At 45.1% G+C, this 26,323-nt stretch overlaps 1 protein-coding gene across 1 annotated transcript; it reads left to right on the top strand.

The window, feature by feature from the left end:
* Positions 1-146: 146 nt before the first annotated feature.
* SEC23B (SEC23 homolog B, COPII coat complex component) lies at positions 147-24,547 on the top strand. The gene is made up of 20 exons (XM_050951297.1): positions 147-264; positions 5,253-5,488; positions 7,100-7,157; positions 7,887-7,973; positions 8,908-9,144; positions 9,537-9,622; positions 10,719-10,863; positions 11,759-11,917; positions 12,797-12,912; positions 14,362-14,485; positions 15,561-15,641; positions 16,148-16,237; positions 16,839-16,945; positions 17,133-17,286; positions 19,698-19,775; positions 20,078-20,239; positions 20,740-20,826; positions 21,603-21,758; positions 22,640-22,705; positions 24,063-24,547. Exons 2-20 carry the CDS (start codon positions 5,268-5,270, stop codon positions 24,150-24,152), a joined length of 2,304 nt encoding a protein of 767 aa, XP_050807254.1. The 5' UTR covers positions 147-264; positions 5,253-5,267; the 3' UTR covers positions 24,153-24,547.
* The last annotated feature ends 1,776 nt before the right edge of the window (positions 24,548-26,323 follow it).

The following is a 26,323-nucleotide window of genomic DNA, read 5'->3' as shown; positions in this document are numbered from 1 at the left end:
GCCTCACTCCGGCCGCCCGCCATATTGGATGCGGGCGGAAGCTTGTAACGAGGCGCGGGTGCCCTTAGCCGAAATGGCGACAGCATCCAGGCAATGGTGCCGCCATGTTGGGGAAGGGCAATGTAGCCGGCGAGACGCTCGCGCCGCCATCTCGTTGGCGGGCAGCCCGGCCGCTGAGCTGGCCTTTCGGGCGCGGGCGCTGCCGGGACAGGGATCGTCGGGCGCTGAGAAGCGGAGCCGGCAGAGCTACAGCCCCGCGGGCAGGTGGGTGCTCGGGGCGCGACGGGAGGGCAGGTCCCGCCAGGGCCCCCTGTGCTGAGGCTGGGGAGGAGATGGGAGAGGGGGTCCCCCAGTGCGGGAGGGTTCCCCGGGAGAGGGCGACGGCTCCCCCCGGGCCAGTGGGGGATGGGGGAAGGTCCCCCCCCCAGTGGGGGATGGTGTGAGAGGGGGTCCCCCAGTGGGGGATGGGGGAAGGTCTCCCTCCAGTGGGCGATGGTGTGAGAGGGGGTCCCCCAGTGGGGGATGGGGCGAGGGGGGTCCCTTGAGTCAGGGGTGGGGGTCCTCCTCCAGTAAGGGATGGGGTCCCGCTAGTAGCGGATGGGTCGAGAGGGGTCCCCCGGCCCAGGGGAGGGGGTCCCCTTCTAGTGGGGGATGGGGCGAGGGGGCCCCGCCAGTAGGGAATGGGACGAAGGTGGTCTCCCAGGTCAGGGGAGGGGGTCCCCCTCCAGTAAGGGATGGGGGAGGGGGTCCCGCCAGTCAGGGATCGGTCGAGCGGGCTCTCCCGGGTCAGGGGAGGGGGTCCCCTTCCAGCAGACGATGGAGTTAGGGGGAGATGTCAGTAGGGGATGAGGCAAGGGGAGTTCCCTGGGTCAGGGGAGGAAGTTCCCCTCCTGTAAGGGATGGGGGAGGGGGTCCTACCAGTCGAGGGGGATCCCCCTGGTCAGGGGAGGGGGTCCCCCCCCAGTGGGCGATGGTATGAGGAGGTCCCCCTGGCCAGAAGAGGCAGTCCCCAGTAGTGGAGGATGGGATCAATTTCCCCAGGCCACTGTAGGAGGGGAAAGGGCCCCACTGTTGCTTTTGGGGCCATCTCCTCTACGACCTGGGAGCTGAGTAGGGCTGCTCTACCTGTCCAAGTTCCCCAATATCATCCCTTTTCTGAGGTCACTGCCCCGGGAATCTAGCCAGGCAACAATACACACTGCCAGCTGCCCAGCTTGATGGGCTCAGGATCATTCTGAATAGTGTGATGTTTTTGTACTTTGGAGGTGGCAACCCTAGGGCTCAGAGAATGGGAGGGGGGGATCCCCTGGGCCACTGTTGTGGGCAGTGAAGGAGGGACAAGTACCTCCCCACGTCATTGATTCTCCCACTCCGGGTGGGGGTTGGTGTGAGGCCTCTGTGTTCCTGTTGGAGTGGGATGGGGGAGTCTACCCCAGTATGGGGTTGGTGTGGGAGTTCCCATATCACTGTTGGGGAGGGAATGGAGCAATTTCCTCCAATATTGGTTGGTGTGAGGGGCCCTGCATCACTGTTGCATTTTCTGTGTAATTTTTGGTAAACCTTTACTCTCTTTTGCAGAGGAAACAGCTAAAATGTCTCCATTTTTAAAAATGTTGCCCTGTTCTGCTCGCTCTCTAGCTAACACTCGCAGTCCAACAAACTTCACAGAGACCTTCTGTGAACATCTTGGATACAGGCCATATTTAAAACTAAAGAGGCAAGGCGTTCCTCTATTAATCCAAGATAAACTAACTTCCCTATGTCAGGATTAGTCAATTCCGTCATCAGCCTGCCTATCTGACTCCCAGGCTCTGCTCAGTACATAGACACTGATGAGGGTGTCATGACTTTTAGATGCAGCTGAGTGGCTCACGGGAGAGAGCTCTGAACGTTGGGGATGGCAGTGTTGAGCACTGAGAGGGAGGGTATGGCTACATTTGGAATTTCAAAGCACTGCCCCGGCAGCGCTGCGAAGTGTGAGTGTAGTCGGAGCGGCAGCGCTGGGAGAGAGCTCTCCCAGCGCTGCATGTAAACCACATCCTTTACGGGTGTAGCGTGCAGCGCTGGGAGCCGCGCTCCCAGCGCTGCTGCCCTGATTACACTGACGCTTTACAGCGCTGTATCTTGCAGCGCTCAGGGGGGTGTTTTTTCACACCCCGAGCGCGAAAGTTGCAGCGCTGTAAAGTGTGAGTGTAGCCATGGCCGAAGTAGTACTGTGTAGTGGGTTTGAGGATGCCTCCTTACATCCTCAACCGTGAAGACTGATGCAAAGAATTTATTTAGTTTCTCCGCAATTGCCTTATCGTCCTTGAATGCTCCTTTAGCATCTCGATCGTCCAGTGGCCCACTGGTTGTTTAGCAGGCTTCCTGCTTCTGATGTACTTACTTTTTTTTTTTTTTCTTTTTTTAATTCTTTGCTATTACTTTTTGAGTCTTTGGCTAGCTGTTCTTCAAATTCTTTTTTGGCTTTCCTAATAATATTTTTACACTTCATTAGCCAGAGTTTATGTTCCTTTTTATTTTCCTCATTAGGATTTAACTTCAGCTTTTTAAAGGATGTCTTTTTGCCTCTCACTGCTTCTTTTACTTTGTTTAGCCACGGTGTCTCTTTTTTGGTTCTCTTACTAGGTTTTTAATTTAGGGCATACATTTAAGTTGAGCCTCTATTATGGTGTCTTTAAAAAGTTTCCATGCAGCTTGCAGGGATTTTACTTTTGGTGCTATACCTTTTAATTTCTGTTTAACTAACCTCCTCATTTTTATGTAATTCCCCTTTCTAAAATTAAATGCTACAGTGTTGGACCATTGACCATTAACATGCATATGGATCCTAACAGGAACTGATGTGGTCTTGCTTTTAAGTGGGTCTGTATCTTCTGGGATGTATCAAGGATTGTGGGCAGTTGCTTATGTGTCAGGAAGGTGCTCTCATATGGGGTCCCCAGGGTTTTGTCTTGTCATGTCTAGTTCAGTATGTTTATGGTGCTGCTAGAGAGTTTGGTAAGGCATTGGGAATGATGATTTCTTCAGTATGCTGAAGGAAATCAGTTCTCTTTCCATGCCATATCCTCTGTAAGATGTGATCAGACAAATTAGTCTCTGACAGAGATTGGGACATGGATTCACATTAGGGTGACTGACCCACAACCCAGCTGTGACTGAGAGAATTCTTACACAAGATATGAGGGAGACATTTCTTCTGTCTGCACCTCTGCTTAATGGTTGTGTCTGGTTGTTTGTAAGGGCACCTGAGGATCTTTTTATCTCCACCTCTGCTGCTGGAGTCCCAGACGGCAGTGGTGGTCAAATGTATTTCTTACTTGCCCTTGGTGAGGATTTTGTGTCCTTTTCCTTTTGGATACAGACTTTGGCCTGATTAGCCATGCCTGTGTCACCTGTAAGATCGATTATTGCAATGCACTTTACATGGGTCTGCTCCTTGCAACCCTTCAGAAATTGCAACCGGTGCAGAATCTGGCTGCCTGGCGCCCGTATCTCGGGGGGATTTCACATAGGGACTATGTTACACGATGCTCCATGCTCTGCATGGTAACCAGTGATTTCCAGGTGAAACACCACCTTACATTTCTACCTTGAAAAGACCCCAAACTATTTAGGGCTTTCGTCACATGCTGCCACAGTGCAGAGATCATCTGAAGTGCTCAGGCTAACAGCTTCCTTTCCTGCTACAAACAGGGGAGGATTGGCAGCAAGATGTAGAACGAAGGCCCCGTCAAAGAGGACAACTTGCTTTTTCCTTTGGTTCACCCACATTTTCATTTGGTGACATTCAGGCTGTATTCCAAGCTTGACCGGTTTTCTCCAAGCCAAAAGGTTTTCTCCAAGCCTTCTGTGGGGTGGCTTGCGGCCCAATCAGCACACAGCTGTGGCCCACATGACATTCTCAGGGCCATTCCGGAAGTATATATACAGTAACTCGCTTAACATTGTAGTTCTGTTCCTGAAAAATGCAACTTTAAACAAAACGATGTTAAGCGAATCCAATTTCCCCAAAAGAATTAATGTAAATAGGGGGGTTAGGTTCCAGGGAAACCTCAAGGGTTAACACGTTGTTAATGTAGCCTCTCATCAAGGCAGCATGAACAGGAGGTAGGGGAGACAGCATAGCAGACAGAGACAGACAAACACTTGTGTGTAGGAGAGAGAGATGCACACTGCCCCTTTAGGTAAGCTGACTTGCTCTTAAGTGCATTGTCTTTTTAAGTGGATCAGGAAGTTGAGACAGCAGCTGCTGTCCCAAGCTTTTTCTGCTGTCTCTGTCCGGGTCTGCTCCCTGCTCTAGATGGAGAAGGGATAGGCGGGGTGCAGGAGCAGGGCGGAGGGGGGACACCCTGACATTAGCCCACCCCCCGTTTCTCACCAGCACAGCAAGCAGGAGTCTCTGGGAGCAGCTCCAAGGCAGAGGGCAGGAGCAGCACATGGCAGTGGGGGGAGGGACAGCTGAACTGCTGATTGATAGCCTGCTAGGGGGCTGCAGCACAGGGAGCTTAGTGGAGCGGAGAGCTGATGGGGGGCTGCCGGTCCACCCTGGTTCCAAGCCCCCACCAGCTAGCCACAACGGGCTGCTCTTCCTGCAAGCAGTGGACAAAGCAGGCGGCTGCCAAATGACGCTAGAAGGGAGCATTGCACAACTTTATACTAGCATGTATCCTAGTTGATCAGCAACGAAACAACGTTAAGCGGGACGACTATAAGTGAGGAGTTACTGTACTGTGTGGATGCGGCCCCCATAACACAGAGCTGCATATGTGGCCCACAGTAGTAAGTGCGTTGAGCACCACTGGTCTGGAAGCTGTGGGGCTGAGCTCAGCAACAGAGTTGGGGAATTGGGGTGTTTACCGTAAAGAGATTCTCATGGTTAACGGAGAGTAATCTTGTTGTGAAGGGGAGGTCTGCCTGTGGCCTTTGGGATCTGCTGATTTCAGTTGGCTCCTAAATGTTTATTTGGTAGCTTGGCCAGAGCACTAGGGGAGCTTCATAGGTGACTTATTTTATCATGTAGGGCCTGATCCTGCAGCGGCTTGTGTATGTGTGTAACTTACTCATGTGAGTAGTCCCACTGATGGGTGGCCATCTTTGTAGAGATTCAGGCTTTTGATGGTATTCTCTTTAGGGCTGGAATCTTGTCGTCTTGTGTCTGTCTGCCAACTGATATGCTCCCTTGTCGTTCTGTTGCTCGAGTGAGTGGTTCCTGAATGAACCTGTGTCATATTGGTTGTCCTTTCTTTCAGAACCTTGAAGATTCCATGGCAACATATCTGGAGTTCATTCAGCAAAATGAAGAACGAGACGGGGTGCGTTTCAGCTGGAATGTGTGGCCTTCCAGCAGGTTGGAGGCTACAAGAATGGTCGTACCCTTGGCCTGTCTACTGACTCCCCTGAAAGAACGTCTAGACCTGCCGCCTGTACAATATGAACCAGTGCTTTGTAGCAGGCAGACTTGCAAAGCAGTGCTCAACCCGCTTTGGTATGAAGTTTTGACTTCACTCTAACCTATGAATGTTAACAGTGGATGGAAATCTATTTTTTCTGATCTCCATCACTTTCCTTACTTGTCTCTCAGTCCAGGGCCTGTCCCAAGAGACCCTTCAAATTAGGTGCCCTGCAATTTTTAAAACGCTTGTGCACTTAGTGATAAGTAAAGAACGTCAGTCTCTTAGTCAGGGCTGTCAGAATGAGAAGGAAGCAAAAATGGCAAATGATTATCCGAGGTCAGGGGGTAGCTGTTAAAGGAAAACCAGCACTGATGTGTAAATAGCTACGTTATAATCACTGAGACATTGACCTTGTGTAACGTTAGTGCTATGCAGCTTAAACTAAATGACAATCATGCTTGACGCCTAGAGGCTGCAGTGATGGGCATATTAGTAGAGCCCTGCCAAGATACAAAATTTGTCTCTGCATCCAATCCACAATCTGCAAAAATGGTCCACGGATATCCACATCTGTGGATGTGGATATAAAGCAGTTATCTGTGGATTTGCAGGGCTCTACATATTAGGACCGTGAATGTCTGAAGAGACTGATCTCTGTGATTTTGGTGGCATAGTGGGAATTTGAATCAATGCTGTAGTCCTCCTTGATGTAGGTGAGGTTTGATGTAAGTAGAAAGGTTTTGTTTGTGGGTGTGCTTTTATTTTAGGGGAGGAAATACTTTCTGTGTTCTCAAACTCCCATGATGCTCTTATGGACGTGCACGTCCGCTGACAAGTATTGGGAGGAAGGTGTTGCCAATGAGATCAACAGGAAGTGTGATTGTAAAGAAAGGCCATAGGAAGGAGAGTACACCCAAGTGTTACTGCGCTAGCCTTCACACTCTAAAATTACAGGGGCTACGAGGGCCAAGCTTTTTGGAGCAGGGAGCCATCATTTTGTTTGTACATCCCTTGCACGTTAAGGTCCTGCTCCAAGACTGCAGGCCCTAGGTCTTACTGCAATACAAATAAATGATAGTGATATTCCACTGACTTGTGGCATCTGTTAACTAGCTGATAGGGAGCAAAAACACCAACCCCAAAACACAGTCTGAAAATTGAGAGGTGACTTTATTCCCATGTAAGTACCTCCACAGGGAGAAAATATTTGGTACTAAATGGCTCTTTAACCTAGCGGAGAAAGGTGGAACAGGAACCAGTGACTGGAAGCTGAAGTCAGACAAATTCAAATTAGAAGTAAGGCACAGATTTTTAACAGAGAGAGTGATTAACCATTGGAACAAACTACCGAGGGAAATGGTGATGCCTTTCTGAAATAGATGCTTTATGTTCTCTTGATGTCTTCAGATCAAACTTGGTTGTCTTTCTGGCAGCTATGCTGTAGTCAGACACAAGTTATTGGGCTCAATTTAGGGGTAAGTGGATGACGTGCTGTGGTCTGTGTTATACAGAAAGTCAGACTAGATCTACTGGTTCCTTCTGGCTTTAAAATCTGAATCTGAGGCCCTTTAACTCGGTCATTAAAATTAAGAATATATATTGAGTATTTTTATTTTCTTTCATCTCAAGTGTAAAGTCTGGTAGGTGTTTGGCTGTAAAATTGATACCTTTGTACTAAATGTCCCACCTTTCCTTTCTTATAGTCAAGTTGATTATCGTGCCAAGCTCTGGGCCTGTAACTTCTGTTTTCAGAGAAACCAGGTAGGTTCGGAAAGTGCTTCATTTTCTCATGATCTTCTCTATCCACTTCATTCTCTCTCCATTGAGTATTCAACTGATAGCATTCTCTAGCGAAGGGTAGTAAAATAAGCAGAAATCTCTGCTAATGAGACCCTTCCCCATGGTCGCTTTCTCTTTGTGCACCTAGTTCAGTGTTCTTTTTAATCAGTGAGGTGTGAAAGCAGTGGAATGTCATCTCTTCTAATCTTGGTTCAGTTTTGCAGTGGCTGTTTGCCAGTGCATGTGCTATAGGCAGCAGATCTGTGGTTATTTTTGTGCCTACAATTATATCATATTCTTTGTGCATGTTGAGGCCAGCGCTTATCATTCTTTTGTTTTTCTAAGTATGAAACTTGCTGTGCTGGAAGTGGATGTCTGCTGTCAGAAACACTGTGTATCATCTGACTAACCTATTCTCAGCTGCTTTCTAATTGAATTGGGCTCAGACCTATACACATGCTGCTAACCACCACTGCTATCCATTCATGATGAAAAGCAGTGAAGAACTAATGTTGCGTTTTATTCAGGTAAAAGAGTTTGCTGCTATACCAGGAAATAAGCATTTGAGCAACATGTACTTGAATTTGAAGGCTTTCCTCCCTTGTACATCATTCAGCCTTCACAATGCAGGAGATATCTCTGCTGTTGTACATTTCTTCAAATAACCTGCACAGTTAACTTGCTTGTTCTAATCCTTGCTCTCATTTTCAGTTCCCTCCAGCGTATGCAGGCATATCCGAAATAAATCAACCAGCAGAACTTATGCCTCAGTTTTCCACAATCGAATACATAGTGCAGGTAAGTGCATCATGGTTAAGCTTGGGATTCTCAGAAAACACTTGAAACACATATGTATGCTGTAAAATTATTCAAGATAATTTGAATAAAGTGTTTTCATGAGCAAAGTGCAGTTGGTTTTTAGATTAATTAAGCACAGTTTAAACCCCCTTCTGTTTGTCTGATCTCTTGGGTTAAACCATTCACTTTTAGCTTTTTAATTTAAATAGCTTTCCTCCAAAATCTGTGTATACAACTTTAATGTGAAGACTGGAGAGTGGAAATGGATGCAGTTCCTTACGTTTAGCATCCAGGTTCTCTATTTTAACTAAATAGAAGCCATACAAGCCATATTCTAAGTGTTTGTCTACACTTGGAAATTGACCAGAGTAGCTATTCTGCAATAGCTGTTCCTGAATAACTCCATATGCAGACACCCTTATTCCAGGACAAGAGTGCCTTGTTCTGGTTTAGTTTAACCCATTTCAGAGTTAATCTCTGTGTAGACAAGCCCTTAGTCTTGTGGTTATAGGCCGTGGCCCAATCCTGCCAGCCCAGTGAGCAGTGGATCTCTAAAACCAATTTCATAGTTCAAATAAGTCAATGGAGAGAGAAGTGTCTCCCAGGTCTTTGTCCTGCCTGCATTGTGCTATGTTCTTGATGCCTCCAGTCATGAGAAACGGTGACCATCTTTTGCTGATTCAGTTGCGGATCTGTTGTTGCTGTCCTCTGTTTCAGGAGGAGCCCTGTGATAGTCCCAAAACAAGATATTTTAACTTGCTGACTTTAAATAGATATTTGTGAATGAAAGACATAAGAGTTTTCTTAATTCTATAAACATTTTGATTAAAATATTTTGTTTCATTATGGTAATTCCCAGGCCAAGAAGGATGGGCAGTGTGTGTCACTGAGAGCATATACAGATTCATAGTAAACCTTTTTCTTTCCACAACAGAGAGGTTCTCCAACTCCACTGATCTTCCTTTATGTTGTTGACACGTGTCTGGAAGAGGAAGACTTGCAAGCATTGAAAGAATCCCTGCAGATGTCCTTGAGTCTGCTGCCTCCAGAGGCATTGGTAGGGCTGATCACTTTTGGTAGAATGGTCCAGGTTCATGAACTGAGCTGTGAAGGAATCTCCAAGAGCTATGTTTTCAGAGGGACCAAGGACCTGACAGCTAAGCAAATACAGGTATGATCTGCCTTCTCTTCCTACACTTAATCCAACGTGTAATTCCATTTAGGGCTCTTATCATATTCCACCGTTTTCAAACTCTTGGCTTGTAGAGAGCAAATAGGAAGGATGGTGATTAGGGCACTAACCTTAGGGAGACCTGGGTTCGATTTCCTGCCCTGCTGTAGACTTCCTGTGTGGCCTTGGGCAAGTCACTTAACCTGTCTGTGCCTTGGTTTCCCCTGTCTGTTAAATGGGGAGGATGGCATATGAGGATAAATACATTAAAGATTGTGAATGAGTTAGATACTAGGGGAAGGGGGGCTAGATAAGTACCTAGGAATGGTAACTAGATAGTAAATCATAAGTCAACAAGTTTATCCTTGCCACCACCTCCCTCTGTCCCGTAGGATATGCTGGGTCTTACAAGGCCTGTGGTACCTGTTCAGCAGGGAAGACCTCTTCAGCCTCAAGAACAGCCACCCATTTCAAGCAGGTAAGTGGCTCGGCGAAACACACTATGCCAGAAGGGCAGGACAGAGCCCATGTTCACATTATGACCTGTAGGACCCAAGCCCCAATGCGGGTTTCGGAAAGGGAATCCTTTGTAAGATGGCTTGAGTTGTTCTCTAACTGCAATAACTTGTTTACAATTGTAGATCTATATTGATGGAGTTTATCTGAGCAGCCTATAGTGCTTTCATAGAGTCTGTTTCTTACAGACTCCAAAAATAGCGCCATCCAGGCTGGGTTCCGTTTGGAGCCAGCATTGGAAAACTTATATACTCGTTCATTAGCCTGTTCATTTGTAAGCCTACGGCGCCCCCCTCCCCAGATGGTTAGGTAAAAATAGCAAAAACTGTATGACCCTTTCATAAGTCGACCCTATATTTCAGGGGTTGGCAAACTTTGGCTCCTGGCCTGTTAGGGTAAGCCGCTAGTGGGCCTGAACATTTTGTTTACCTGAAGCGTTCACAGGCACGGAGCCCCTCAGCTCCCAGTGTCTGCAGTTTGCCGTTCCCAGCCAATGGGAGCTGCGGGAAATGGCGCTCTGGGAGCTGAGGGCCTCCGTGCCTGCAGATGCTCCAGGTAAACAAAACGACAATGTATTAGATACTCAATTCAATGATTTCATAGAGTTTAAAATCTTCAGATTTTGGTGTAGACCTATTTATAAGCCAATCCTCGCTCTTTGATGCGTCACTTTTTTTACCAAAAATATTCAGCTTCTGAACTAGTATATATGGTACTTAGAGTGTAAGCAGAGACTGAATGATTAGAAAACAGCGGGAGTTTGTTTCCAGATTAAATTGTGTTTCCCTGTGTTGGGTCCCAGCTCATGTGCTCTCTGTCACTCACTCAGTCCTAAAGATCTTGTTCTGTGGCTAGCTCTCCTGTACATTTTGGTGGAGTACTTTTCCAAGTCCTCATGCTATGTGCTCTTTGTATCTTGCTCTGATCAAATTTGTTTATTTGTGCTTGTCTGTTTTTTTGAAAACTTAAGGTGTAAGAAGCGCATTACTTTGATGCAGTTTTTGGCAGCAAAGACCAAACCAATAGGATTTATAATTGTTCATTTTGAATTCTTGCAGGTTCCTGCAGCCTGTACACAAGATTGACATGAACCTGACAGATCTTCTTGGGGAACTACAGAGGGACCCTTGGCCAGTGACTCAGGGAAAGCGACCCTTGCGATCAACTGGAGTAGCTTTGTCAATTGCTGTTGGTTTATTGGAGGTAATCCTAATTTACTCTTAATGTGAGATTACCTGGTAAATTAAAATATTATGGGGTTATGCTGTGCTTGGTCAGTATATCTCAGTATTTGAAAGACTTGGTCTGTGGCCTGATTGCATATCAGTAGGGCCTACCAAATTCACAGTCCGTTTTGATCAATTTCATGGCCAGGGTTTTTAAATTTCAGAGTGTTGTAACCATGGGGGTCCTCACCCAAAAGGTCAGGGTGAGGGTGGGATGCAGGGCTATTGTAGGTTGTGGGATTTCCACCCTTACTTCACAGCCAGAGAGGAGAGGATGTGTTTTTCATGGCTGTGAATTTGGTAGGGCCTTGCGTATCAGACATGAGTGTAGTTTGTATCATCTCTTAACTTTTGAAATACCTATTCAACTTTTGTTATGGGAAAATGACCCAACTTGATGCCTCCTGGAGTGTGATGCTGAGGATAGTTATGCTTAAATAATATTTGAAAGATGCTTTGTATGAGGGCATTCAGGAATCTCAGAGATATTTACAACCAATATTTGGCTTTCAGATGCATCAGGGCCTCACCACATCTCTGGAATTATACACTGGTTTTGTGCATAGATCACATGAGGCACAAGGGGGAAGATGGGAGCAGATACAGTCCTGCTTCCTGGAGTGGGAGCATGAAATCTGACCTGCCCTGTGTTTAGAAATTGACAGCAATGTGTCAGTCCCCAGTATTCCATGTCAAGAAGGAAAGAATTATTTATGAAGGGAGTACCCAAACGCCTCCATCAGAATCAGCCCCCTGATGTGCTAGGTGCTGTACACAGAGGTTGACACAGACCTTGCCCCAAAAAGTAGATTAAAAGTATTGCTGTCCTTTAATCTGCCCAGCTCTAAAATAGGGCTTTAATTTTATTTTAGGGCACGTTTCCAAACACAGGGGCCAGAATAATGTTGTTTACAGGCGGGCCACCCACACAAGGGCCAGGCATGGTGGTAGGAGATGAACTGAAAACACCCATTCGTTCCTGGCATGACATAGAGAAGGACAATGCACGGTTCATGAAAAAGGCTACAAAGGTAGGTCTTCCTGTCTGCTAAAGCAAAGACACTGCTTCTGCTGCACAAACGATGTGGACCTGCTGCGTACAACCAGTTTAGGTGTCACGGTGTATGTGGTGGCAGCACAGTTTTATCAGCTCACAGTTCTAAGCTGCCCCTATGGAACCAATAGCTAATCCTAGGTCTGTATTGATGAGCTGCCCTTCACTTTACTAACCCTTTTGTGTGACTTTACTAGTGACAAGCATGCTGCTTCTTTGTGGCCTTGAGGCCTGTATGCCCAGACATGGACCTGGGTCTGCCTCAGGGGTACAGATGCTGCTTTCTTCAGCCAACTGCCTAGGTCAAAGTATAAGGCCAGCTTTTGTTCTGCCAAGTCCCAAACAAAAGGCTAAGTCCCTCAGTCCCAGTCTGCATCCAGCACAGTTCTTTCTCCAAGAACAAGAAGGTATTTTAGCATCTCTTCCTCAGCCATTTGGAGAGCAGAAGGATCTGACCCCCAGTTCCAGGCATATCCTAACCCCTCTTCTCCTTCCGGCAAGAAAGAGAGTTTGCTTTTCCTGCTGAGAACCAGTCAGTCTCCAAATACCTCCTGGGTCTTCTTAACACATAGCTAAGTGGTTAAAATGTACTGCATTTATTCTGCATGTACAGTGCCGTTTGGAGATGGTAGCAAAGGTCATAGCAGTGAAAAGCAAGCTCTAATGCAGTGCTGGTTGTGTATTGTGGCTCTGGGATTTGAGGTCCTTAACTTTAGGGGTGGTGTGTCACCATTAAAATAGAACATGCTTTCCCCAGGGGAAAATTCCTGCGTCGGCCCCAGCTGTAGATCCCAAAGAAATCCTTACATGCCTGTTGGAATGTTTTTAAAGCTCTGTGTGCCCTTTGTCTCCACAGCACTATGAGACTCTAGCTAATCGCACGGCGGCCAACGGCCACTGCATAGATATTTATGCCTGCGCTCTCGATCAGACTGGCCTTCTGGAGATGAAGTGTTGTGCAAACCTCACTGGGTATGTCCTCAGCCCTGAGCAGTGAGCAAGCACAGCCCTGTCTTTTGGGGTGGAGGAGTGGGATAGGAAACGATTAGTTTGATATAAAGGTATGGAAGTGAGCAATTGTTGTCATTTCTCTGATTCTGAGCATTAGCAGTCTGATCTTGTGTCCGTTGTATTCAGTGGCAAAGCTGCCCTTGACTTTAGTAGTGCAGGGTCGTACTTCAGGGCAGCTTGTATGGGATGAATTTTGATGCAGTCAGTGGCAAAGCAGATATCCTGTTTAGAGAAGGGTGATTTAATGTTTTAACCAACTCCTAAACCCTGGATGCTGTCTTTTCCACAGACACGTTTTATTTCACTGGGACTTAGCAAGTCCAGAGGGGAGAGTGAAAAACAGATTAAGCAGTCACATTATGAGCAGTGGCATTATGATCATAATGTTAAGTGCTTGTTAATCTTGCACTGTGTCCTACAAAATGAGATGTTCTGCAGGGACCAGGAGGGCTTGGTACTAGGGCATTGGATTGAATTTGCTTCAGGGTAGTAGCAGAATTATAATTTCTTACAGATACTTGGCCTCTGTGAGTCAAAAAGCCAGTGCCAAGAGTCATTGCAGTCCCAAGTGGGCACGTATCCCCAGTCCAAACACCATCATAATTTGCACTGAGTAGCACCCTTGCTGGTGGCATTTGCAGAGGTGCCAACCACTACCTGGATTATTGTAGGGACTGCCTGTCTCTTTAATCTGCCAGTTGAGATCAGCTGGGCCAGTTAACTGGGAAGTCCCTATGTTGGTCTTTCTGGAAGCAGTGTGTTTTTGACAGAAGACTCTTAGCTCTAGAATTGCCTTTCCTTCCTTGGTGTGATAGACCTTCAGTCTGCGCTATTAGGCCCTATCCATTTACTCAGGCTTTTTCTGAGAGGTGAGTTAATTGGTGGAGGATTTAGTTAGTGGTTGTTCGTGGGTTGAGGAGTTCTGTAATGTGTCAAGCATCATCACCACTAGGGCATCAAGTAGTTTGTGAGTTAGGTGCACTGCATACATTGGAAAATAAACAGATAAAGACAGAACTACCCTCCAGCCCTAGAATTAGGTTTCCCCAGTCTCCATTCTAGCATACAGATGGGGAAGACTGCACTGCCATTGCAAGAACTGTTCTGTGGCCAAACAGACAGCTCCTTGGCTGTCAGTCTACCACCTTTCATAAACACTTACTGTACTTTCCATTTTTGTGTTAACTCAGAACTTGCTCCTTTGTGCCCCGCTCCTGGGGATAGTGACAGCATGTTCAGATTTGAGGACTGGAATGTATCCACCAGTAGCTAGGTCCTTATTTTGCAATTCACCATGGAATCTTGTAAAAATTGTGTCTGTCTGTCTGTGTGGTGGGTGAAGGGAGACATCCTTTGTGATTATGTTCCAGTTACTTGTTGTTTAATTCCCTTGTCATTTTCCCTTCCCAGGGGTCACATGATGATGGGGGACTCTTTCAACACTTCTCTCTTCAAGCAGACCTTCCAGCGGGTGTTTAGCAAAGACTTCAATGGAGAATTCCGAATGGCGTTTGGTGCTACGTTAGAAGTGAAGGTAAGAGATAGGGCTGATTAAACAGAATGAACAGATAAATCAGTAAAGAGCACTCTGATTTAATGGGTTAAATAGCTGGTTCTGTGTAGGATATAAACAATGGAATGCTTAAGCTTTTTTTTGCAACATTTTAGTGAGTTATTTTAAATTTCCAGTGGCTCTCAGTGATGGAAGCAGAAACCTTAGAGGGTGTGTGTGTTTTGAAACCAAAACCTGTTTGGAGGGAATTCCAGCCCTATCTTGAGGGAGTTCTAAGATCCTGACACTTAGTATCTAACCTAATGCCTCAGCCCTCCAAGCTGTTCCATGCAGGCAGATCCCTGCACTTGGTGCCCAGCCCCATTGACTTGGAGCACCCATGTCCCTTGGGCTGCTGGAAGGGAGGAGATTTCTCTCTGGAGCCTGTTGAATAGTGAGTGGCTTGGCCTAACACTACTCTCCTCTTCCCCTGCCTCCATTTGTAGTGTTTTCCTCCTCACTCTGAATAGCTCCAGTGCCTGCCCAGGCTATTGCTTTTGTCTTTCCCAGGCAGCAGGAGAAAGAAATTGACCATTTTCTTGTCACTTTCACAGATAATGGATTTTTTGGAGTGTTCTTCCTTAGGGAAAGCTTAATCTTTGCAGAGATGAAGGGCTTAGCCCTGCTCACCCACACTTGTCAAGTAGAATTTCTTACTCCCACAGGCAATTGTGGGCTTGTGTTTTTTGTCTGAAATCTGATTATGTAGATCAGAGGTTCTCAAACTCTAATTGCAGTGTGGCTTTTAGAGGAACAGTCACGTGGGCTCCATTTCCTCCCCTTCATGATTGCACAACATCCCTGTGGCAACTGCAGCACTAGCTGCCGTGGGAAATTAGTGGATGTGGTTTCACTGTCTTTTAATGTAACTTAGCAGCTGAAAAGGAGGAGGAGAAGGCAGCCCCATGTGACCCACCAGCTTTCTGCAGAGCAGTTTGGGAAACTCTGATCCTCAATGTCTTTTCTGATTAAAGCTGAGCAGCTGATTTTTCTGTCACTTCAGATGTGTACTTCGTTTGACTGATTTGATTTTCAAACTTTTCTGACCCTGTTTTAGACTTCTAGGGAGCTGAAAATCTCAGGGGCTATTGGACCGTGCGTATCCCTAAATGCTAAAGGACCATGCGTCTCTGAAAACGTAAGTCACTGATGTGGAAAATCTTTTATAAAGAAGTAAGTAAATGGTGCAAAGCCTTTTGACTGGCGCTGTGGTCTGACAGCAATGCCGGGTCCTGTCAAGGAGGAGAGACTGGTTTGGGAGTGTCTTTAGGGTTCATCTCCTCAGGCTAGAGGAAATTGGGTGCATTGTGGAAGTGACGTGCTTGGTCTTTGAATGGTGTGTGTGTCCGTGACCGTGTCTGTCCTGCAGGACTGCCCGTAATGTATCCCACGAGTGGCTGACCAGTGGAAAGAGGTGACTGGTGTCCTTGGAGAAGACAGCTGAATCTGGCTTCAGCTGTTACACAGTAAAGCTTTCATCTAATTATTTGTTTTCAGGTTCATTTTTGGACTTGAATTTGTATCTAGAAAGGTGTAAGATCCAGTAGAGGGCACGTGCTGAGTCTTACCTTTGATCAGAATTTAAAATGATCTTAACTTACCCTGCACTAGAGAAAACATCACTTTCTTTTGAACCCTCTCCAGGAACTTGGTATTGGAGGTACATGTCAGTGGAAAATCTGTAGCCTTGATCCCAGTTCAACTCTTGCCATATATTTTGAAGTGGTGAATCAGGTCAGTCCAGTTTTTTCTCCTCATTTATGTACAGTTACAGAATAGTGTTGTCTGTAGTAGCCATCACCTGCCTAGTAGATCCATGAAGAGTAATTACAGTGGTGCCTTTGTAACATATGAGATACCTATTAATAAGCTTCATAGCTAGAAAAAACAGTCTTACACAGACTGCATTCATGCTCCTACTTGCTGTCCTGATGAAAAACACTATATAAGAGCTAAATAATAAATGTTTTTACCCTGCACAAAGACTCTATTGTTTCTCTTTTTTCTCTTCCTTACCTGTTATATTTATTCAGTCCTGCCAACTCCTTCCATGCACTATTTTTCCACTGCTGTAGGGATGATAAACTGCTCCCATCCTTTATTGCCCAACTGTTAGCAAAGTAGCTAATGAACCCGCCACCCCCATGCTTACTGGGGTTGCTTAATACTCCCCTAATTTTCCAGCAGCCCTAAGAAATGACATTCTTGAGCAGCGGGACTCAAGCTTGCAATTATACTCAGGCTTGACGTATAATGCACTGCAGTTCTTTTGCTGTTCTGTAACTCTACCTATAAACTCTTTATGAGAGTAACACTTTATTCCTCTGTTTTGCAGCACAATGCACCGATACCTCAGGGCGGCAGAGGCGCCGTGCAGTTTGTCACTCAGTATCAGCACTCCAGTACACAGAGACGCATTCGAGTAACCACTATTGCAAGAAAGTGAGCTCCATAGGCCAGTCCCTACTGTATTGTTCTTTGATGGCAGAAGCGTTAATATAGTCTGTATTTCTGAATTTTTCCAGCGGTCTGGGTGGATTGGACACAGGGTGTTTTGCCTGTATAGCATGAGCCAGTTTTTGTACCTGGTAAAGATGAATGTATGTAGCACTAACTTTCCTGTTATCAGTTGGGCAGATGCACAGAGTCAGCTCCAACATATTGAAGCAGCGTTTGACCAGGAAGTAGCTGCAGTGCTAATGGCTCGTCTGGGAGTCTACAGAGCTGAGTCGGAGGAGGGACCTGATGTGTTGCGATGGCTAGACAGGCAGCTAATCAGACTGGTATGTGTGATGGGCGGATCTCAGTGGGTTAAATCTGAAATAGTGTAAACATCGGCTCTGTCTACACCTGAAATGCTGCCCTGCTGTTGCTCCTCAATGTAGGCACTGCAGGGATGGGAGAGGAGGATATTGCTGTAGTTATCCACCGCCCCAAGATGTAGTACCTAGACCAGAGGTGGGCAAGGTGTGGCCCGCGGGCCGAGACCATCCTGCCCATCCCCTGAGCTCCTGGCCCAGGAGGCTAGCCTCGGCCCCTCCCGCACTGTCCTCCCTCCCCCACAACCTCAGCTTGCTTGCTCTGTCGCCAGCGCAGTGCTCTGGGCGGTGGGACTGTGAGCTCCTGGGGCAGCGCAGCTGCAGAGCCCAGCCTGACCCAGTCTCTGTGCTGTGCGGTGGTGGCAGCAGCCTGGCCCGGTTCCAGCCAGGCAGCGTGGCTGTAGCACCGCCAGCCACTGCTGCTCCAGGCAGCGCGATAAGGGGGCACGGAGCAGGGGAGTTGGATAGAGGGCAGGGGAGTTCAGGGTGGTGGTCAGGGGGTGGGGGTGTGGATAGGGATCGGGGACCAGGGGGTTGAATAGGAACAGGTGTTCTGGGGCAGTAGTCGGGAGGGGGGGGGGTTGGATGGGGTCGCAGGGGTCAGTCAGGGACTGGGGTTCCAGGGGCAGTCGGGGGCCAGGGAGAAGGGGTGGTTGGATGGGGCAGGGGTCCTGGGGAGCCGTCAGAAATGAGAGGAGGGTTTGGATGGGATAGCAGGGGGCAGTCAGGGGCAGGGATCCGGGTGTGCTCAGGGGACAGGGAAAGGGGGTGTGTGTGTGGATGGGGCAGGAGTTCTGGGGGGGGCCATCAGGGAACGGGGGGGATTGGATGGGGCAGGAATTCCAAGATGATGGAGAGGGCAGATAGGAGGTGGGGGCCGTGTCACGATCCTCTCCCCTAACTGGCCCTCCATACAATTTACGAAATCCGATGCAGCCCTCAGGCCAAAAAGTTTGCCCGCCCCTGACCTAGACCAATGGAAGAATTCGTCCATCAGCTTAGTGCTGTGTATGCTGGGGATTAGCCAGAGCTACAACTCTCAGGGATGTAGAGTTTTTTCACACCCCTGAGAGAGACAGCTATGCTGATGTTAGTTTCAGCGTAGACCAGCCCATAAACATCAGCTACTCCACTACTGATAATTTTAGCAGAGTCCTCTAGCCCACATGATTATATTACAACTCCAGACTGCCTCCAACTCTTCTAAGGGGGCCAAAAGTCCCAGCTGCCTAAATCTCCAGCTATGCCCCAACAGCTTTTAGGGCTGGTCTGTGCTAACAAACTAAACTGACCCAGCTACATCGCTCATGGGTTTGAAAAATCTACACCCCGAGTGATGGAGTTAAGCCGACCTAAGTCCCCGGGTAGATGGTGTTAGGTTGATGAAAGAATTATTCTTTCAACCTAGCTACCGCCTCTTGTGGGGGTGGATTAACTACAGTGATGGGAGAACCCCTCCTGTCACTCTGGTAAGTGTCTATCCTGAAGTGCTACAGCAGTCCAGCTGCAGTGCTGAAGCTGTGTTGCTGTGGCATTTAAAGTGTAGACATAGCCTATAATGCAGCCATGTTCTGTTAGTACAAAAATCTGTGGCATGTCCAGTACTGAAAATATGGGTTAAATGTAAAAGAAAAGTGAATTGAATGCTAAACAAATGTGAGGGGCTGGCTACTGCACTTCTTTGCAGTGTTTATTTGCATATTTCAGTCATTAAAACCATTAGTTTTCAATGATGCTGCTGCAGAATTTCCAGTCTGCTGTCACAGAGCCAAGGAACATTGGGCCAACCAGTGTTTTGTAGCATACATAGTGACGCCTAAGTGATGTAATATACGAAGCATTAAATAAGAGCGAGTTATCGGATCATAACTGATGCAATAAAAAACATTAATTTCTTGGAAGCAATTTTTTTCCCCTTTAATTATTTTGAATCTGACCTTTGTACTAAGGTTGTGTGTTATGTATTTACATGCTAAAATATGATAAGTGAAGATGGAGTCCAATCATTATTCCAGCAATAGCCCCACACATTAGTGGCTTAATTAGTAATGTGATAACATAAGAACGGCCATACTGGGTCAGATCAAAGGGCCATCTAGGTCAGTATCCTATCTTCTGATAGTGGCCAATGCCAGATACTTCTGAGGGAATGAACTGAACAGGTTAATTATTGAGTGATCCATCCTGTGTCATCGAGTCCTGGCTTCTAGCAGTGAGAAGTTTTTAGAGACACCACATTGTGTAATGTTTCTCTGTATTACCCATTGGTATTCTCCTCTTCTTATCTGGGTTACTCTGTAAAAATTCTTACAAATACCGAATGTGTGAAACAAACAAACCCCCAGAGATTGAAATATATGCATTCCTTCTAACAGTGTCAGAAGTTTGGACAGTATAACAAAGATGATCCAAATTCCTTCAGACTGTCAGATTCATTTTCTCTGTATCCCCAGGTAAGGACTCCACTTTGTATAGATATGGAAATGTGGAAAAAGGCAGTTACAGGCAGAAATGTCAATAAAATATACAATTATGATTGTTTGATGATTTTTAAATTTGTTGTAATGCAAGTCAACACCCTGGCATGTAGTTAAATGCTGTAAACGACTGGTAGATGAAGCTTCCAAAGAGTTAATTAGAGGAAAGACTTTGGCAGTAACTTATTGTACATTGAGACTGGACTTGTGAATAAAGATGTTAAAAAAAAAAAAAATTTTTTTTTTCTTTTCTCATTCATCTTTCTATGTAAATGTAGTTTATGTTCCACTTGCGACGATCTCCGTTTCTTCAAGTGTTTAATAATAGCCCGGATGAATCTTCCTTTTACCGTCATCACTTTTCCAGACAAGATCTGACCCAGTCCCTCATCATGATCCAGCCCATCCTTTATTCCTATTCTTTCTCTGGACCACCCGAGGTAAGTCATTCACTTGCTGTGTTGAGCAGAGAGCTTTGGAACAATCCTTAATGGTGTCTAGTCAGTCATCAAAATGATATTGTTTTATACAAATGGTCCAGCTTGTAGTATGGTCTGCCTTTAATTAGAGTAATTATTCAGAAAAATATTTTGTATTTCAAAGACAAGGATATTTTTTAAAATTCTAAAGTTGTGAACATACAGTAACCATAATATTTCAGTGAGAGATTCTTGTCCAAGATCATTTCAAATCAAACTCATATAGCTGAAATATAGCTTTTCTATGCATTACATTTCCTGCAGCGGCTGGTATCTTTATGATTTGTTCTGCGATACTTGTGTCATTGGCTACGCTCTGAAATTTGCTTATTCAAACTGATTGTCGATCTGTTGATTCTGTTGTGTACCACTGCAGTACAGTGATCTATTGCACTGAACTTGAAGTTTAATACAGTTCTGAGGGCATCACAGTGACTGACTTCTCATTTTATCTTTCCCAGCCTGTGCTTTTGGACAGCAGCAGCATTCTTGCTGACAGAATTCTGCTGATGGATACTTTCTTCCAGATTGTAATCTACCATGGCGAGGTAACGTGCAAATCATGTGTCTTTCTCTTGTTACCCTGCACTGTTACTGTGTGTGTAAAATGAGCTGTTTGAAAAGCTTGGGCTAGTGTAATGTCACCAGTGTTAGTTCCCCTACAATATTGCCTCTAAAGGCATATCAGTTTGCAGTGGTTCAGTTATCTGCTACCTGTTTCTCTAAGAGATTTGTTCTCTGCGAGAGATATGCACACAGATCTAATTAATATCAATGTGAGTTGTATGTACACCTGAGTCAAGCAGGAGGATAGATCTTTTGAGTGTTGTCTGAAGAAATCATCACCTTCCTGTAATGTTGCAATTTGAGCCAATCAGCTGTTTTGGTGAAATCTGTCAAGGGAAGGGGTAAATTTGTATGTGAATGGAGCAGTTGTCAGGTATCTGTAGCCTTATAAACAGTACCAGAAAATGGCTACTGCCATGGTATTTAAGTCTTAGTTAAACTCAGAAATAGCAATTTTTAACAATGCTGTGCATATCCCTCATAAATGTATATTTTGATAACCATTAGTTTCAATTTTATTTTCAACAAATTGCTCTTGCAGCTCTACAGAAATAAATGTAGATATTTGGCTGAGTTTCTCATCTTGTTAGCATGCTCTTTATTTGAATTCAGGATTAGACAAATACAAAGTAATCGTCTAAATAATAAAAATTTGTATCCTGTAACATTCTAGTCTTTTAAAGCAAAAACACATAAGTCACAAAATGAGGGGTAACATGGAGACTTCTCTCCTACTGTCTCTCTTTTCCTCCAATAGACGATTGCACAGTGGCAGAAAGCTGGCTACCAAGACATGCCTGAATATGAAAACTTCAAGCATTTACTGCAAGCCCCATTGGATGATGCCCAGGAAATATTGCAGACTAGATTCCCAATGCCGCGGTATATTAACACTGAACATGGAAGCAGTCAGGTACAGCAAAGCCTTATCCAGGAGCACATGTATATTTGTTCTGAATGAAGCAAGTTCATAACTTTAGGTTTAGTAAATTAGCTGATTCTGTAGACTAAATAACTTTGCGGTAATTCAACCCTCAAAGTGCACAGCTTGTAGGTATATCTTTCCTTGTGAGCCCTTACCACTAATAGTCTGTTTTAAAAGTGTGCTTGAGAAATTGTTCATAGGACAGGCCTTTGAAATAAAAGGGCGCAAAAAAGAAAATGGTCAGGTCAAATACTACATGGAGAATAAATGATTGATTGTTACATATCAAAACTTATCTAGCTTAGGTAATACATTCAGTGCAACTTTGTTTGAATCACACTGGATTAGAAGCCTAGTCATGGCATTCTCTTTTCCATAGCTTATGGCAACATTCATAACTAGTAAAAAGTGGGAATACTTGTGCCTCAGGGAAAAAAAAAAGGCAACAAAAATGGGTATAGTCCATATGCCGCTGGTAATAAGAAGCTATTTAGCTTTATCTTCCTCTTATTCCCTTCTCTGCTTATTACACCCCCATAAAAATGGCATAACTGCCACATCAGTTAGCAGCAGTAACTGATGTCCAAAAATATTGGTCATATGTTAGCTATTACAGTGATCAAGAGATGAAAACCATTGCATCATTTGGTTACCAGAGTAATATTCATAATAGTTATTGCATTTCAACTTAAATGGGACATCAGTTGAAGTAAATAAGAAATAAATATTCTCTTGACAAGGGGCTGAAAGCAAAGGTTAGCCAGACTGCTGTGGTGACCTGGTTGTGGTGATACGTCCCGAGGGAGTTGATGTTCTTTATTTTAAAAACTATTTTTGTAATATGTATATATATATTTTTTTTTTTATAGGCCCGCTTCCTCCTGTCTAAAGTGAACCCCTCTCAGACTCACAATAACCTCTATGCGTGGGGACAGGTGAGTTATGGAGGAATTACTACTGTTGGAGGAAGGACAGAAGTGTGCACATATAAGATGCACACATTTTTTGATTTTCCCCCATTCTATTTGCTTTCTAATCACAGAGCATTAGGCTATGAACAATGGCTTGCTTTGTTCCTGTGGGTTGCTTTAGACTCTCTTGCTTCTCCCCTGGCTAGCAACTTTCACAGACATTGATGTCTTGATGATTTGAAATTCTGTCATGTTTTGTGACAATGTAACAATGGAGCTGACAATGGAATTGCTGGGCGTAGGCTTTGATCGTCACAGTATTTAAAAACTGAGAACTCAGTTCTGAGGAGCCAGATTTTCTTTATAACCTAGACGTACATCGTGTGTTCATTACAATAAATATCAATTGATTAGAATATACTAGCTAACCTAGATTAACAGAGGACAAGTAAATGAACAAAAATAACTTGCACATTCAGGATAACCTTTTCAAACCTGGATGTCTAAAGTTCAGCTCCTCACTTTTTTTTAAATTTAAGATCCTAAATAAAGGTAATGTGATAATTAGTGGCAAGAGTAATCTGATTGTTAGGTCATGAGCACCTACAACTCTTGCTGACTTCAGTGGGAGCTGCCAGAGCTCAGCAACTCTGAAAATGAAGCTACTCTGATTTAGGCTGCAATTCCAAAGCTTCAGGCAATCAGGTTTGAAAATGTCCACAATATCTTACTGATCTACCCTTCACTCACTGGTCTGATACCATTAGATCACAGCTGGTTTACAATAGTACTCTGGTACTATAGAGCAGAAATATTAATAATTAAATGAATCAGTCCACCAGGTATAAGTGTACCACATCTGAATATACAATGTGCTTGATTTTGTGACTCTCCATTCTTCCTCTACCTTTATTTTGTCCATGTAAACTCTCCAGGGCAGGGATACACAGGTTGCTTCATGAATAATAATAAATACATCTCTACCTCGATATAACGCTGTCCTTGTGCGCCAGAAAATCTTAACGCGTTATTGGTGAAACCATGTTATATTGAACTTGCTTTGATCTGTCGGAGTGCACAGCCCTGCCCCCCGGATCACTGCTTTACTGCGTTATATCCAAATTCATGTTATATTGGGTGGCATTGTATCGAGGTAGCGGTGTATTTCATTACTATATATTCTTTTGGGAATCCACAATATGGAATGTTATTGTTGCTTTTGTTACCAAGCAGCTTCTTCCCAATATATCCTTATGCAATTGATTTAGCAGGCAATTAGGATAAGGCACTGAAGCCTGACATCCTTTCAGAACAGTCCTAGTGGTAACCATGTTTGCTTTGTTCTTCCAGTTATTTACTAATTTATTTTATATAATTGTAGGAATCGGGATCTCCCATCCTAACAGATGATGTTAGTCTCCAGGTGTTCATGGATCATCTGAAAAAGTTGGCAGTGTCAAGTGCATCATAACTTTGACTTAACAAAGAAGTGACAAAAAAAGCAAAGAATTACCGGGATCATGGTGACAATTAACTGAAAACCTTAACTACATTCCTTTCCCTCTTTGAGATCAAGGCTTTTAAATATTACACAAAACAAATATTCAAGGGGAGTTTTGTACTTAGTTCTTTTAGTTTTTAATTTATTTGTATTCCTCTTTTATGTGATGTCTCTGATCTGTATTTTTTTCATACATTGCAGCCCAAGGATGTTTTAGCTGATATAGCTATTAATACATTTTTAGATTAATTTTAATGGCCTGTGTGTAAAATAATTAAAAAACAGTAACTCGCCTTTCAGCAGCTTCATCAGGTACCAGGGGAACTGTACTGATGAAAAATAAAAGTGGAGGAGGAGAGCATTAATATTTAGTGCTGGACTGAATGTGTGTGTGTGTATGTGTGTGTGCGCGTGCGCGCGCACTAAAAGGTTGACTTTATCACACAATAACGTACACTATGAACTTGAACTTTTTCTTTGTTCTGGAGATCTTAGAATGCTTCATCTTGTTACTTCATCATGTTAAGACTCAGACCTTCTCTGCTATATAGGGTTATGTTGATCAAAAACACAAGGACTCTATCTAAATTACATTTTATTAATTTCAGCTCTGTTGTTACCATCTAAATTGACTTGCATTGACAGAAATTTAACATTGGCTTTGTTGAATGTAACTCTTCTTTTATATAGATCAAAAACTAACATTTCTTGCCCAGAATATCAGAGAATTTGAGGGTTTTTTTCCAGACTTGTTAATACATCGAGTCTCTGCATTTCATTTTCCCTGCTCAAAATTGCTGAACCCAGAATGAGGAATGTGTCTATAGCTAGATTTCCCATGTGTCACTATTGGTAAAATCTAATTTTAACACATGCCATGCCCTTGAAATACAGTCTGAAAAGTGACTGTAAAAAATGGCATGGGATGATTTAGTTGGGGATTAAATCCTGCTTTTAGCAGGGGGTTGTTCTAGATGACCTCCTGAGGTCCCTTCCAACCCTATGATGCTATGAACCCCTCCCTGCCTCCCCCCCCCACAGGGCCCATGTAATGACACAAACAGCTCCCTCTCCTAATTCCCTGCTTTGGGTATGTAACCTCCTGGCCCAGTTACCCAGCTGTCCCCCACTTTTGCCAAAATACTTGCACTCTTTTCCCCTGATCTCAGGGATCCAGAGGGGTTCTGACCTGGGGCAGCGGGTGGGAATGCAGGGTCTGGGCAGGAGTTTGGGCGCAGAAGAGGGCTCTGACCTGGGGCAAGGGGTAGGGGTACAGGAGTGGTGCAGGGTTTGGACAGGAGTTTGGGTGCAGAAGGGGGCTCTGACCTGGGGCAGGGCGTGGGGGTGTTGCTGGCAGATAACTGCCTGAGGCCAAGCAACAGCGGGAGGGGGTCCGTCGCCTGGTGTGCCGCGCCAATAAAGACACCAGCGTGGAGAAGCAAACCAAGTTTATTTGAACTCAAATAAGGTGCAAGGGAGAAATAACAGTCTCAAATCCTGCACACCTAAAACAAGCAGTTTCTTCCTTTTATATCCCAGTTGTTTACTACACAACTTTTTCTTGCTGACTAGCAATCCCGTTTCCCCTCCCTCTTCTGTCCAGCTGCAGCATTCTCTTCTCACACACTCCTTTGTCTTACCCCTCCTTCTCCCCCTTTCTGCTACAGAGACATGTATGCTGTATCTAAAAGCGGCCTTGAAACTTGCTTCAATTTAGCTCCAGTGTGTTACAGCAGGGAACTGGCTGTTACAATCAGAAAACTAACTGCTGACATTACATTTTACAGCTCTTAACATATTAGGTTACACAAAGCGTTTAACATGGAGGAACATTGGTTCATTGAGGCCTACAACAGGAGGGCTTCATTGATACTTGTGGTCTACCACCCTCCCAAGTTACCTAGGGTTATGCCAGAGTGACACCAACAGGGGTACAGGATCTGGGCAGGAGTTTGGGCGCAGAAGAGGGCTCTGACCTGGGGCAGGGGGTGGGGGTGCAGGAGGGGTGCAGGGTCTGGACAGGAGTTTGGGTGCAGCAGGGGGCTCTGACCTGGGGCAGGGGTACAGGATCTGGACAGGAGTTTGGGCTCAGAAGGGGGCTCTGACCTGGGGCAGCAGGTGGGAATGCTGGGTCTTGGCAG

The sequence above is a fragment of the Gopherus flavomarginatus genome, chromosome 4, assembly GCF_025201925.1.
Source record: "Gopherus flavomarginatus isolate rGopFla2 chromosome 4, rGopFla2.mat.asm, whole genome shotgun sequence".
In the NCBI taxonomy this organism is placed as follows: domain Eukaryota; kingdom Metazoa; phylum Chordata; order Testudines; family Testudinidae; genus Gopherus; species Gopherus flavomarginatus.
The sequence above is the reverse complement of the archived record's forward strand: the minus strand, read 5'-3'. Positions and strand labels throughout refer to the sequence as shown.

Excerpts from the sequence above, each read along its gene's own strand:
- SEC23B (XM_050951297.1), top strand. The coding sequence starts at position 5,268 with ATGGCAACATATCTGGAGTTCATTCAGCAAAATGAAGAACGAGACGGG. Across the intron at positions 9,623-10,718 it reads CAGCCACCCATTTCAAGCAG|GTTCCTGCAGCCTGTACACA; the intron begins GTAAGTGGCTCG and ends GAATTCTTGCAG. Across the intron at positions 12,913-14,361 it reads TGTTGTGCAAACCTCACTGG|GGGTCACATGATGATGGGGG; the intron begins GTATGTCCTCAG and ends TTCCCTTCCCAG.